This window comes from Seriola dumerili, unplaced genomic scaffold (assembly GCF_002260705.1).
Source record: "Seriola dumerili isolate Sdu_G_001 unplaced genomic scaffold, Sdu_1.0 BDQW01000309.1, whole genome shotgun sequence".
Classification (NCBI taxonomy): Eukaryota; Metazoa; Chordata; class Actinopteri; order Carangiformes; family Carangidae; genus Seriola; species Seriola dumerili.
In genome coordinates, this window is record NW_019174564.1 from 1,396,315 (window position 1) to 1,409,731 (window position 13,417).

The following is a 13,417-nucleotide window of genomic DNA, read 5'->3' on the forward strand; positions in this document are numbered from 1 at the left end:
ATGAGAGATAAGGACACAGAGGGAGATGATAAACAGAAATTATTTCCCCAGTAATTTTAGATTTGGAAAACACTTTGCAGGATTCAAACGCCATTAAAATGGTGGAGCCTGAATTGGAATATGAACGATGCAACATATATAGCTTTAAAATATTCCATCTTGTGTATGGGGCCCCTGGCATAGTTTTCTATATGCCAGGCATTACAACACACCAGTGAACATGCTGCCTTTAACATCCAACAGACAGTGTGCAGACACTCCTCCTGCCTCCTTTTATTTGTCTCTTTTGTCAAGTTAAAAAATATATAGGAGGTAAATTAAATTAAAGGTCAATTAAAACATAGTGACTGGATTATAAGGTGAGTGCACCCTATTACATTTTGGTCTTTCCTATATCACATGATAGCATTTAAAACAAATTGTATCTGATTGGTCTGCAGGCCCTGAGGGGGGGCCATGTTCCCATGCTGGATGTCAGTGAATATATTTACTATTGGCTGTGCACTGCAAGTCTAGAGCGCTGATAGTGGACAAATGCAGCTGAGACAACTATATTTTTGGATGTTAAAGCTTTGTCAGTGTTTTCTGAGAGTGTTTTCATCCCTTTACTGCTTTTCAATCTATGTGCGTTTGCAAAATTGCAAGATTGCAACAGATTATCGCCCTTTGTACTGTGAGTCACCGCCACAGTCAAAGTTATATCAACCTCTGTTTTGCCACGGATAAAGCTCAGGCGGTCATGGTGAATACAGAACATAGTGGGCCAAGCTGGATTCATATAGACCAGCGGGTTTGTCAGACTTACCCCCACAGCCCTGTCAGTTGAACTCAAGTGCCCCACGACAATACCACCCCTCATGTTCCATAATGGTTCATTTGAATTGATTTAAAACTAGATAAATTTGGACATTTAAACTCACGTTTATTTCGGTTTGATTAAATTTGCATTTGTGCTACCATTGTGCTTTTTATCTACTACTTTGAACTATTGAAATAATTCATCTGATATTTTTACTTGTTTCACTTTGAGCTGATATCATTTAGCATTTATCCATTAACCTGTTTCAACTGTAGTTAATTGTAGCTATCTATTTATAGAAGTAACTTACCCCTAAGTATAAGTGCCCCTGGTTGGGAATTACTCATAACCTATAGGCTACTGTAATAACACTACAGAGAGAGATAGATGGTGGGCAAGGGAGCAGCAGTGGCAGCGCTCTAAATTTAGTCACCCCTCTGCTTGTGAACTAAATACCAATGACAACAGACAAACTGACATCCACCCACCCACTCATTCGGTCACTCAGTCAGTCGGGTCAGGCTGCAGCCCCCTCTCCCCACCCTCCCCACGACAAGCCCCAGTGCCGGGAGCACGAGCACCCACGAGGGTCGCACTACCCAGTCTGACCCTCTCGCCTCTCACCTTTCTGACTTCCTACTCTGAGGCAAAAATTGAGACTCCCCCCCTGAGGGTCCTTCAGGACAGGTAAGCCATCACTTCGGGCTTCTCCACAGGTGTGCTGTCCAGTTCTAATGTGACACTTGCACTTTGAATCAAGCATGATTCTCACTACCACCTACAGTTGTTCCCTCCACATTTTCCTGTCAGTCACACAGCTTGCCTTGTGTTGCAGTTAAAATTCACTTCTGAATTTTAAAATAATTTTTCATGAATATGCTTTTGATGAATGCACCTGCTTTTTGTCTTATTGCTTGAAGTTTTTATGTGAGAATATCCTGATTTTAATAACAGAGTATTTCTCTTCTATTCTAACATTGATTTGTGAAGGTAAAAGTCAATTTTGCAAACTTGCCTTTGAAACAAATGACTTCCAAATGTGATGAAATTTGTTCCATCAAGAAACTTTGGGGGGGTGGGGTGGGGGGTTGGATATTTTCGACTGGAAGGAAACATTTGTGTTGTGTTCACTTGACACCTTGGTGTAAACTTTCCGCTGGGCTATTTCATCCACTGTCTCACGTGTTTGCTGTGACAGCACCATGTTCTCTATCTGTGTCCTTTCAGCCCACTTGGGTAATTTCAAACATATTGATTCCCAGACCCCTGACACAGCTGGTTGCCATGTCTGAAGAGCATGTGCTTGGCGTTTAACAGCCCAAGGTTATTTAAAGGGATGTGCTAACTTTGCCCTTTTCACTGCCCCAATAAATTGTATCTGCTTCGGTGGGTCTTTGTGCGTGGTGTGGATGCTTGATGTTGCCCAATCGATGGTGTTGCCTTGCTTTTGTGTCTCGTTGTACGTTTGAACAGGTTGTACTGATGTGCGCTGCCTCCTGAGACTTTCTGCCTCACCCCCGTCCCCCCAGGGGCAGCCATGTCACAGTTCTCTACCATGACGACCCAGGAGAGGAAAATGCAGGCGGCAGCAATCTGCAAGGAGGTTCAAGCCCAGGAAGGTATAGCCGTATCATTTCCTCTCCACTTCCTTGTTTCCTCATCCCTTTGACCTCTCAGTTTCTCTCTCTCTTTCTCTTGTTGCACACTTTCTTTGCTTCTCTTTTCATCTCACGTTATCTCCTCCTCATCACATCCTGCTCCTTTCACCCCTCTACCTTCTCTTTTGATCTCATATATCAACACTGAGATGGAGTTAACACCATAACTTACAGTACACATTGAAATCCCACACATTTTAACTTAACTGTAAATACTACTTCACCCTGCCACACTCACTGTGTAGAAGGTACGAGCCCGCCATTTGCCAGTGCAGCAGTTGCCAACCCTCCCTTCTATGACCCTGACTATAAATAAGCAAATGAATACTTTTATGGGCCAAAGTAACTAATCCCTTTGTCGTTGTCCTTTGAACACGCTATTTCAGGGCGAGGACAACTGTGTGGCTCACTGGGATAGGGAGGGTCTGAAGGCTACTGACAGCTGAAAGATATTCTGGCAAATTATGTGTCTCACACTTGGATACAGGCCTGTGACATATCCATGATCAGCATCCAGTAGCTAGCACGCAGCGCACACCACAAAACAAGCAACGGACATGAGTGGATTAAGAGGGAAGATGATTCCTTATTCATCATATTGGCAGGAATACAGAGTCAGCAATTCATACACAGGGCTTTTTTTTGCAGCAGGGTTTTTTTTCCCCAATGATGTTTGATAGGTGGGTGTATAAGAAAAAGGCAAAGAAATTTGTCTCGTCGGAAGTGTGATGAGTGTACAAGTATGTAGTGAATACACACAAGCTCCTCAGTCTTTTGTTTCCTTGTGTCCAGATATAGAGATGGATCTTGGGAAGAAAATGAGCGTGCCTAAGGACATCATGCTGGAGGAGCTGTCTCTCGCCTCAAACCGGGGCTCCCGTCTCTTCAAAATGCGCCAGAGACGCTCAGAAAAATACACTTTTGAGAGCGTCAGGAATGAAAACAACAAGCAGCTCAATGTAAGCAAGAAACTGTGAGGCAGTGATCACGTGTGCGTGGAACAAAAACACCCATGCACCGCAGAAAAACTTTATCAAGTCATTTCTGTCTAGATTGTTACTACAGGAGCGTTTTTTGTTAAATACACTGAGTTGATAATACTATGCTAAAAGTTAGATGAGAAGATCAATGCCATCCACAGGTCTATATGTTAACTACAGAGCTAGAATCAGGAAGACATGGTTAGTTTAGTTTAGCATAAAGACTGGAAACGGGGGGGGGGGGGGCAATTTGCATTTGGACAGAGTGAGGCTAGCTGTTTCTCCACTTCCTGTCTTTATGCCAAGCTAAACTAACCCTCTCCTGGTTCTGTCTCCACATTTCATCTCCACTCTTCTTGTTTAACCCTCAGCAAGAAAGTGAATAATTGTCCACAAGTTGTCAAAGTATTTTTTTAAACACACTTACATCTGTAGTAGATTCGTAAGGATACACTATATGAATCTACTATACCACTATTAAAACACACTTTGATAAAGGAGTTATTGTAAGTATTTCACACTGCGATAGCGTGTTTTCCTCGAGCACATTCATCCATTTTCCCCACATCTTTTCTCTCCATCACATGAAAAACATTCACACAATACCTGACATCCTGACAAAGTGTATGTGAGGAAGATTAAGCACTTGAAGTGTTTATTTGACTCGTGCTACGTACACGGAGTGGCACAGAATAGTAGCAGTGAAAGTCCTCCGGCCGGTCATAAATAGGTTTATTAATGTTCCTTTGTGTATGGATGGGCAGTGTGCCAAGTCAGCTTTTTCTTTTCCCAGCACTACTTAACTTAGCCTGACCTGGTCACACATAAAGCAATTTATGTACTGAGGCTGTCAGTGAAACTATATCAAGATAAGTTAACTGAATTTCTCTTTGTTATATCTAATTAATTCGCAGCACTAGTTATATTCTCTTATATTTAGTTTTGCGGTGGCCTTCTGTACTTTCCATTGCTCTCTTTAAGTCCATAGATAAAATAAGTATTATGCTCCAGGAAGTTTTTCCCCCCTCATCTTTGAAGTGAGTAGGACTCGCATATCTCTGGTTTGTTTATTGCTCAGGGCAACGGAGGGATTTTGTTTCAAGTTGTCAACATTTCCTGAGGAAGTCCTGGAGTAAATCATCATAAATATCTTTCAGAGGGATGAAAGCTGGATGCTTGGGCTGTGGTACATGTCGCCCTGGCCCACGAAACAATGTTTCTAATGTTGAGAGAAAATGGACAAGCGGACAATTTCTCTGCTTGTGGTTGTTGGAAAACATGAAAATTCACGGTTTGCTAACTGCTTTGAGTCCACTTGAGGGAAAAAAAAAGAAGCAGTATTAAAAAGTGGAACACTTGGCTTCAGTATGAATCTGCTATACTACTGATTTACTGTGAATGCAAATCACATTTTTTTTCCATAAGTATAAATATGTATGAAAGAGATAGATGTTGTTAATTATTTTTGTCATCTGTCAAAAGGTCCACGTAATAGCTGTCCCAGAGCTTTCAATCATTACACAATCTTCCTCAGAAAATGGAGTTTGCTTAGTTGTCATGCAATTGTAGATTTTTCTGAGCACCTTAAGGACCTATCTGCTCTATGTTTATATACACATCAAGTTAATAAGTGATAATACTGTATGTCAGTGTTATGTTTCCCAGCTTGTTTCCTCTGCCCCCAGGTGGCCAAAGAAATCAGTTAATGCAGCTTATAAAGCCCTCAGAAAAATGGAATTGTGAATATCTCCATCTGCTGTGGAGATGGTCAAAAGCTCCAGGAAAGCTACTAAGTGGTCCTGGTGGTGAGACTGATTTGTCAAGAATGAATTTTCAATCTTAACAGATACGTTATTGTGTCGAACTCGTCTCTTCCATCCTTCTTTTAGAACGCAGTGATTTCTCAAACGGAGAATGAGAATGCCGTGGACAGCCACAGTGGCCAGAACAACTTGGGTGTCGACCAACCACCTAACGTGCAGTCAGACACACAGGATACAGGAATGGTGCCAAATCCAGAAAGTATCGCCCCAGGTAGGTAACACTGGTGACATTTCAAAGACCCACGACCATGACCACTGCAGCAGTGATAAACTGCAGTTAAAGCTGAGTTGACAAACCAGTTTGACCTTACTTAGTGCATGTTTGAACAGAACGATGCACTACAGCTGCAGGATAAATGGTATTGCTACTGTGTGGATGTGCTCTCCACACAACCGCACATGTTTTGATAAGGATTCAACTGTTTTTCATTGTTTGTACTCACACCGTTCACTTTGATCATGGAGGAAAACATTCTCCTCTTGCCTGGAATCTGCTGGCCTCAGGCAGAATATGATTCCACGTTTTTATTCACCCTCTCTCTGCCTGTCTCCTTTCTTTCTCTCATTCTATCTTCATCCTACTCCTTTGCTTCATGTCTACTCCTCCACATTCCCCTATTTCTCTCGCTCCTGTTACAATCAGCTTTGACCATCCTTTTTGTTTTTTTTGTTTTTTAAATTGTTGAGTTTTACCAACAGGAAGTGTTTCCTGTTTGCCTCCCGTGCCACTGATACCATCAGCTTTGCACTCACATCCTCCCTCGTGTCTCAATTTGTGCCCAGTTGACACAAAAGCAGCACTGATTTAGGGATGAGTACATCTACACAGGGGTGGGGTGTTATTTCTGGAGCTCAGGACCAGACGCCACCCTTCAGTGTCTGAATGAAGTCACTCCAGCTGTAGCAGAAATCAGGCCAAAGTGCATTAGATATCAAATGGTAAGGACTCTTAAAATAGCACACTCCTCCAACCAGGGGTGCGTGTTCCATGTCCCTGTACACGTAGCAAAATCTATTGCTAATACAGTGAAAACCTACATTTTAATAGAGCTTAAATGAGTCGATTAGTGGCAGGAAATATTCTGAAGATGTAAAGAGTTTATATTAATATGATAATTTACAATAGAATGCATAATAGCATTGATGTTATAGGGCATTTAAATAGTTTTGTGCCATTTTCAAAACAAAGTGTATAGCAATATTTGTCTTTAGCTATAGGACCATGTTTCTAAATGTCGCCACATTTCATTGTTTTAGAAAATTAGACAATCATTTATGTACAAATAGCCTTCCCGCTGTCTTTCTCTCTGTCCTTTCAGGGATTTTTGGGATCCCTCTTTCAACTCGACACATACTACATTAGAGCTGGGTGTGTGAGTCCACAAAAATATTAAATCCGCAAAATGTCCGACAATAACAACAATATTCCAGGGCCTCAGAAAGTCCTTTACATGATGTTTTGTAATAGATTCCCCCAAAAATATGTAAACTTCCCCACAGGTCTGTTTGGTCTCTCCTGCTTCCTCCTCAGGGCAAAACATAAACTCAGGAAGGGGGATTGTTCATTGTGAGAGCTTAGGACGTGACACGATGCCTCGTGTTATGTAATGCCTCAGCTTGCAAGCCCCCCTGAGTGAAGCACTGGGTTTGAAGGATAGTGCTTTGGATAGGCCTCTCCCATCAACACACATAGACTATGCAGGGAGACATACATGCAGGCGTGCACATATACACACACTGAGACACAGGGAAGCTGCCCCTTGATTTGTTTTGCTGTGAACTTTAACGAGGGCTAAAGAAAAAAAAAACTGTGGAGGGTATTACAATGTTGAGAACTCAGACACATACGCACAACACACACTCACACAGTCTGATTTCACACATCTCAACTTAGTTCATTATATTTTTGAAAATAAAGAATTCAGCAGGGAGTAATTAAAAAAAAAACTGTGGAGGGTATTACAATGTTGAGAACTCAGACACATACGCACAACACACACTCACACAGTCTGATTTCACACATCTCAACTTAGTTCATTATATTTTTGAAAATAAAGAAAACTGCAGTCAGTGTTTGAAAAAAAAACAGATTGCTTAGATTTAACACTTAAGATAAAAAAGCAACTTTGCCTTTTGATAGCTCCATGACAGCAAGATGTGAACGTTTTTAACTTCAGTACCCAAAAATCATATGAAGAGACATCAGCAAACTGCATGCACTTCCACGCAAGTTTACTCATGACCAGTTGACACGTCTGTGATCTTTAGATACGAGATGAAATCAAAGTGGTCAATTGGCTTTCTGGGGACAGCATGTTTGCTTGTCGTGGTTTAAGAAGTAGTTTTGAATTCGGCTCTTAAGTTTCACTTCATTACTTGCCATGTGTGGAGAAATTACCAAACATGACAACAGGATTGGTAGATTAAAAAAAATGTCAAATTTGAATGGAAACATTGATGCCTGCACTTTATTTGACATGCAGAAGCCCTATGTTCAATCACTGTGTTGTATAACCCACCCAGGGTATGGAGGTCCTTTGAAAGACATCCCTACAGAGAAGTTCAACTGTACGGCCGTGCCAAAGTCCTACCACTCACCCTGGGAGCAGGCCATCATCAGTGACCCGGCATTAGCTGACACTCTCATCTCCCGCATGCCTGAGCCAGAGGCCCGACCAGAAATACCAGGGTACAAAAGTTTCAACAGGTAACAACCACACAGTTGAAGAGGCAGTCATCAATAAAACCACAAGTCTTCTAACCTGAAAGACCATATAGGTCGTTTGTCCAGATACAACCCATGGTAGTGTTTCCTGAAATAGTGATGATGAAATGATTTACATAGTGAAAGCGAGGCTTACAGGGAACCAATCTAAATAGCGATGGCGTCATTATTCATTTATAGTCATTGCATCATGCAGTCAACATTTACGTCATAATGATGACGTTAAAACAGAAAAGTTGTCAATAAAACACAACAATGGGTTGCAACGGATTGCTTGCACAAACGACTTATGGGGTTGTTTCTTATGGGAGGATGGTGTCATAGAATACCACTGGCTGTAAAATACCTAATTTAAATACAGGAACAGTTTAACAGCAGCTCAAGTAGAGGAGAATTACAGTCACAGTCACTGACTCAGTAATGACAATTACATAAATCTTAAGTTTGCCTACATTGGGCATCTGAAGCTACTAGCCATACTACACCAAATAAGGCTGTAACAGCAAAACTCCTGATTGAGCAAGGCCGTGTTTTATTGCTTTTAAATGAATCGTTTTATTTGTAACAGAAATATTGTTTGTTTTTATTCTTTAAAATTTGTCTTTAGAAGTTTTAATTTACCATCCATGCAATGAATGAGCAAAACAAGTACTGTCCTTCATCTAAGTCACAATGAACAGAGCAAGTATGCCTCTCACTCTAAGCAGCTATCTCTTAGAATATGTCCCCTGGTCAAATCCTTTGGTTGGATTTAATTAGTTGCATCACTTTAAATGTCACTGCAGTCCCTTTTATTAGCACATCACAGCTACTGTTAACACTGTCACTCTGTCACCTCCAGGGTGGCAACCCCGTTTGGTGGCTTCAACAAGACACCCAGACCTGCTCCCATCAAGCCACTCCAGGTGGAACCCCTCCCCGACTTCCCTGAGCTACAGGGGGAGACGGCAGTAAATCGACCCTCCTTCAACAGATCCGCTCTGGGCTGGGTGTCGGCAGGCGGTCCAGTCATCCTCCCTACTGTTCCACTTGAGCCTGTGCTCATCCCTGAGTCAGAAGACCTTTGAACCCAAAATGAAGTCACACAGAGATGCTGTAGTTGATGCACCCAAGGTTATGGTGGGCGGGGAAATGTTTGGGTCAGATCAGAGTCAGGGTGAGAGAAAGCGTCCTGTTGGGCGTTCCTGGTTGAAGTTACCATGTGTGCAGCAGCCCTTGGTTTCCCAGGGATGTTAGCTGTTGCACTGTACTCAAAAATGAATTAATCAGGAGTTAATGTACAGTAGGCAGAGACACTACTGGAATAAATAGAATTTGTTGTATATTAATGTGCATAAGAGTATTTTATCTTGCAGACACAAGTTTTGCTCAATAAAGTGGTGAGGAAAGCAACAAGTCCTACATTGTTTTTTCAGTGTTTTGTTTTTCATGCTTGAGGTTCATGTTCTGCTGCTAAAACTGCTGTTAGAATTAACACACACTTTCGGGATATTTCTCTTTTTGGAAATGGATGCAAATCTGTAACGTATTCTACAACAGTCCCCCTGGTGATAATTTCACAGTGAGATGGTCTGAGCTACACGTAAGGCTCACTTGAGTGAATGATGCTGCGCCTGTGTGCTATAGTCGTATGCAAACCCATCACTTATCGCATCGTGTGAGAGGCCAAAGATACGTGTGAGCCACTGTAACGCGCCTCAAGGTTACACTGCCTGACAAATCAAATCTGCTTCACTGACATGAGCAGCTTGACTGATGTGTCTCTCACCTTTTGGCTATGCCCAGCTGAAGGAGCGGGGATTGATGGTTGAGCTGTGCCCACTTCTTATCTGTCTCTTATTACTGTTTATTACTACAGCACTCAGGAACCTATCTCAGATACAGCAGGCTTAAGCAAACAGACTTGGCTGATTGAAAGTTGCCAGCAGGCTTTACAAGAGAGCTACATTGGATGTTTCACATTGGCATATCAGTAATTTCTAATAGTGAAGATAAAATGTATTATCTCATATTATTGCTTCATTAAATGCAAAACAGCTAGTACCATCAAGCTAACACGCTAGCTTGTTTCTTTCAGTGCAAATTGCTTTTAATGAGTAAAATTAAGAATATGTACTATGTTTGTATGTATTGTGTACTGTGTAATGACTGTCCACAAGGTTATATCCATAAAAGAGCATATCAGCTTATTTCACCTGTGATCACACGTTAAGCTTTGACATCCAGAGTGTTAGTTTACACAGGTGACCGTAGGTTTGGTGTTTGGTTGTTGTGATTGTACATTTTACAGCGGAAGTCTGACTGATCAAAATAAGATGCATAAGATGCAAATGATGGACAGTCAGGAGGACTAACACTCAGTTAGGAGGTCAGATCTCACTGTTGGTGAAGCTGTCAATCACTGTGACAAGGTGTCATATGTTAGATTACATGGTATTTGTAACATATCACTGAGCTTTGACATCAGCTAAGTAAGTTATAGATGTGGTTTACGAGCCTGTTAATGAATACTGTGTTTCTGGTGTCAGTGTGGTGTCAGCCAGCGTCTGCATACTCTGAATATGTTTCAGTAATTTCATAGAAATACATTTCTCCTTTGTTGTTGTGTTTGTGATACCAGGGCAGTGACATATTCTACACCCTCTTCGTTTATGCTTTTTAATCAGCAAATCTTTTCCAGGTCTTATGCAACAATAGTGGTTTAATTGGAAATAATAAGAATTAGGATTAGCATAGACAGTAATGGCCACTGTGGCTGAAAACACAAAAATTAGCCATCTTCAGGAAGTCAGACTTCATCAGGAGAAAATCTAGTGAAAAAAAGTTCATAGTAAAATACATACTTACGATTACATGAACTTGAAGATGGAGAGCAATGATTGTTAAGCACCAAAAATGGCACCTGATCCTGCAGACAATCATTTTTTTTGAGCCAAAAATTCAGTGAAATAAGATCATTTGCCTGACGTTCTCATGAAATCCCTGATTGTCTGGAAGACAGGTGCAATCTTTGTCTGGAAAATGGATGTGTTCAATTTTGGAAAAATTACTGATGTCTTCTCTGTCTCCAAAAATGAATTAGGTAATGACTCAGATTTCCTACAGCCATGCAAGCAAGTCCAGCATCAGCATTCCTCGCCTCTGTTGGAGACCCTTTGGAATGTGCAGCCCCCGGTGCCACTCCTTTTTTGAGTCCTATTGAATTCCTCTTGCCAGCCTCATCGGGGGAACGGTGTATACAGCACACCACCCAGCATCCAACAGGGCCAGTAGTTCTGCCAAGTTCCATTGTAAATACTGAGCACTGTTTATCAAGGGCAGTCATGAACTCTCTTTGAACTTTGATTGTAGCCATTATCAAAATGCAGCAACGGAAATATTATTGGCAGGGACTGTAGCGTAGGCTGAGGGTCGGGGAGCCAGACGATTCGATTATTAGTCTCTAACTGCAACTAGTTTCCCCTCAGGCGTGTTTGCCTTGGCATGAGATGGCACAGCAGGCGGTGGACACTAGACTGTGCGGTCTGGACAATAGGATGGCCTGTTGCTCAGAGAGAATGTCCCTAAACTGAAGGGTTGAAGTTATTTGCAGCAATCGATGCTTGTAGTGTCCGCCGGTCCTCACTCCTTCTAAATCACTCTGGATAAGAGCACCAGGGAGAGGGAGGGGATAGCATGTTGGAGCTCATATAGTGCAGTCCTCTTAGAAAGTGCTTTTGTTGAAGAGAACACTGCAAACAAACATCTGATAGGAATGTAAGACTGGAGTGACCACTTATTACGTAACAAGAACCCTGATAAGATGGGAACATGCCATTTTTTTTGTGTGTGTGTGTGTGTGTGTGTGTGTGTATGTGTGTGTGTATGTGCGCGTGTGTTCAACAGGTGCATGGAATGAAACGGACATCAAGTTCGACTAAATTTCACCATTCACGTTTTATTGTATACGCTGTGACCGAGCCGAGGTTATAACTGAGCAGCTGGTCTTCAGTGTCTTTGTCAGCAGTTAACAATGGACTCTGCTGCTGTTGCATTCACTGTCATGTTTTAAAGCTAAAGTCCCTCGGGTCTTCATCTGCACACACAGCACCGAACACTGAGTGTGCAGTATGCTGCTGACACGGACAGCTGCTAAAAGGTTGAGCCACATGACCAGCCAATATCCCAGAAGGATTTCTTTAAGTATGCGTGGGTCGAGTGAGAAAACAAATGTGTTGTGAAATAAAAACTGCAAGGGCGCTGAACTGTACCTTGAGGGAGACATATGGCTCCCTCAGAGGTTTTAGCATACACAGACACAGATTGTAGGTGGAGTTTATACTCAAATTTTCCACCAGACACAGTCGGAAATCTGGGATTAACCTTGCAGTATGGTGTTAGAGGACCTGCTGACATAAAAATCCACAAGTAACTGCAAAGCACAGCTAATCTACAGTGTGTAAATGTTTTAGTTCAAGTCTTTCTCATCTGATGACATGATATACTTGCCCAGGCTGATGGATGTGCGCAGCAGGTGGTCATTTTCACAGGAAAGTGCAAAGCCCAATGGGATATCTAAAAATATGAGTGAAAATAAAACATCCCAGGGGTCAGTAGGGTGGTGTTGGGTTGCCAGTGAGGTGAGGTGAAAGGTGACAGGGTGGACATTCCACTCCTGAAATGAGGTGAAATGACGCAATGGGTTGAACTATGTTTCGCTCTGAGAAAATTTTGAATCCGTCAAGTGTCAGCAGGGTGTGCCAGGGTGGATGCCTGCATACGTGCATGTTCAGTGATGAACATACTGTCTGGCTGTGTGCGTGTGCATGTGTGTGTATGTGAGTGTGTTTAAGTTTGTGGCCATCATTTAATTGGATGGGATCACGAGGTGAATGCCAGAATGAATCGCTGAACTTTTGAAGGGAAAATGATTTCTGGGCAATGTGCACTCATTTTCATCAAGTGCAGAGAGGTTAAATGCACAATAATTCACTACAGTAGAAGCCACTTTATGGAGGGATGCACACAGCAAGGCAAGTAATTAGCCTGTTTGGACAAATGAACATTCAAGACTGTGTTCCTATTTACTTGGAAAACCCCTCGAGACCAATTAGAGCTTTGTTCTCACAGCAATCCAGCCTTTGACTTTTACCTCAGGAGACTCATCTATATTCCTGACTGGTCAATATATGTTAACCTCCTCTCTTCAGTTAATAGTCAGTGAAGAATTATTAACGCACAACTTCTAACACAACCATTAAATAAACAAACTGTAGCATTGAGACCTTCAGGTTACCAGTAAAATTCTCTTTTCTCATCTAATATAACTAAGAAAGAGCAGAAAAAAGCTTTAAATATCCTTAATGTGGAGTAAGGGAGGAAATAGCTCATTTTTGATGATGTTGCCGCAGAAAGAATAATTAGTGTGCCTTATCTTAGTCAATGAAGGGTAT

The 13,417-nt window shown here is 41.8% G+C and overlaps 1 protein-coding gene across 2 annotated transcripts; it reads left to right on the plus strand.

Moving 5' to 3' along the window:
* The first annotated feature begins 1,318 nt into the window (after positions 1–1,318).
* On the plus strand, positions 1,319–9,372 carry LOC111231594 (myozenin-2-like). Of its 2 annotated transcripts, none has more exons than XM_022758740.1 (6): positions 1,319–1,486; positions 2,273–2,418; positions 3,250–3,416; positions 5,327–5,471; positions 7,784–7,967; positions 8,827–9,372. In XM_022758740.1, exons 2-6 carry the CDS (start codon positions 2,337–2,339, stop codon positions 9,050–9,052), a joined length of 804 nt encoding a protein of 267 aa, XP_022614461.1. In that variant the 5' UTR covers positions 1,319–1,486; positions 2,273–2,336; the 3' UTR covers positions 9,053–9,372. The 2 variants fall into 2 exon arrangements, with proteins under 2 accessions (XP_022614461.1, XP_022614462.1); XM_022758741.1 differs by having other exon boundaries at positions 2,329–2,418.
* Positions 9,373–13,417: the final 4,045 nt, after the last annotated feature.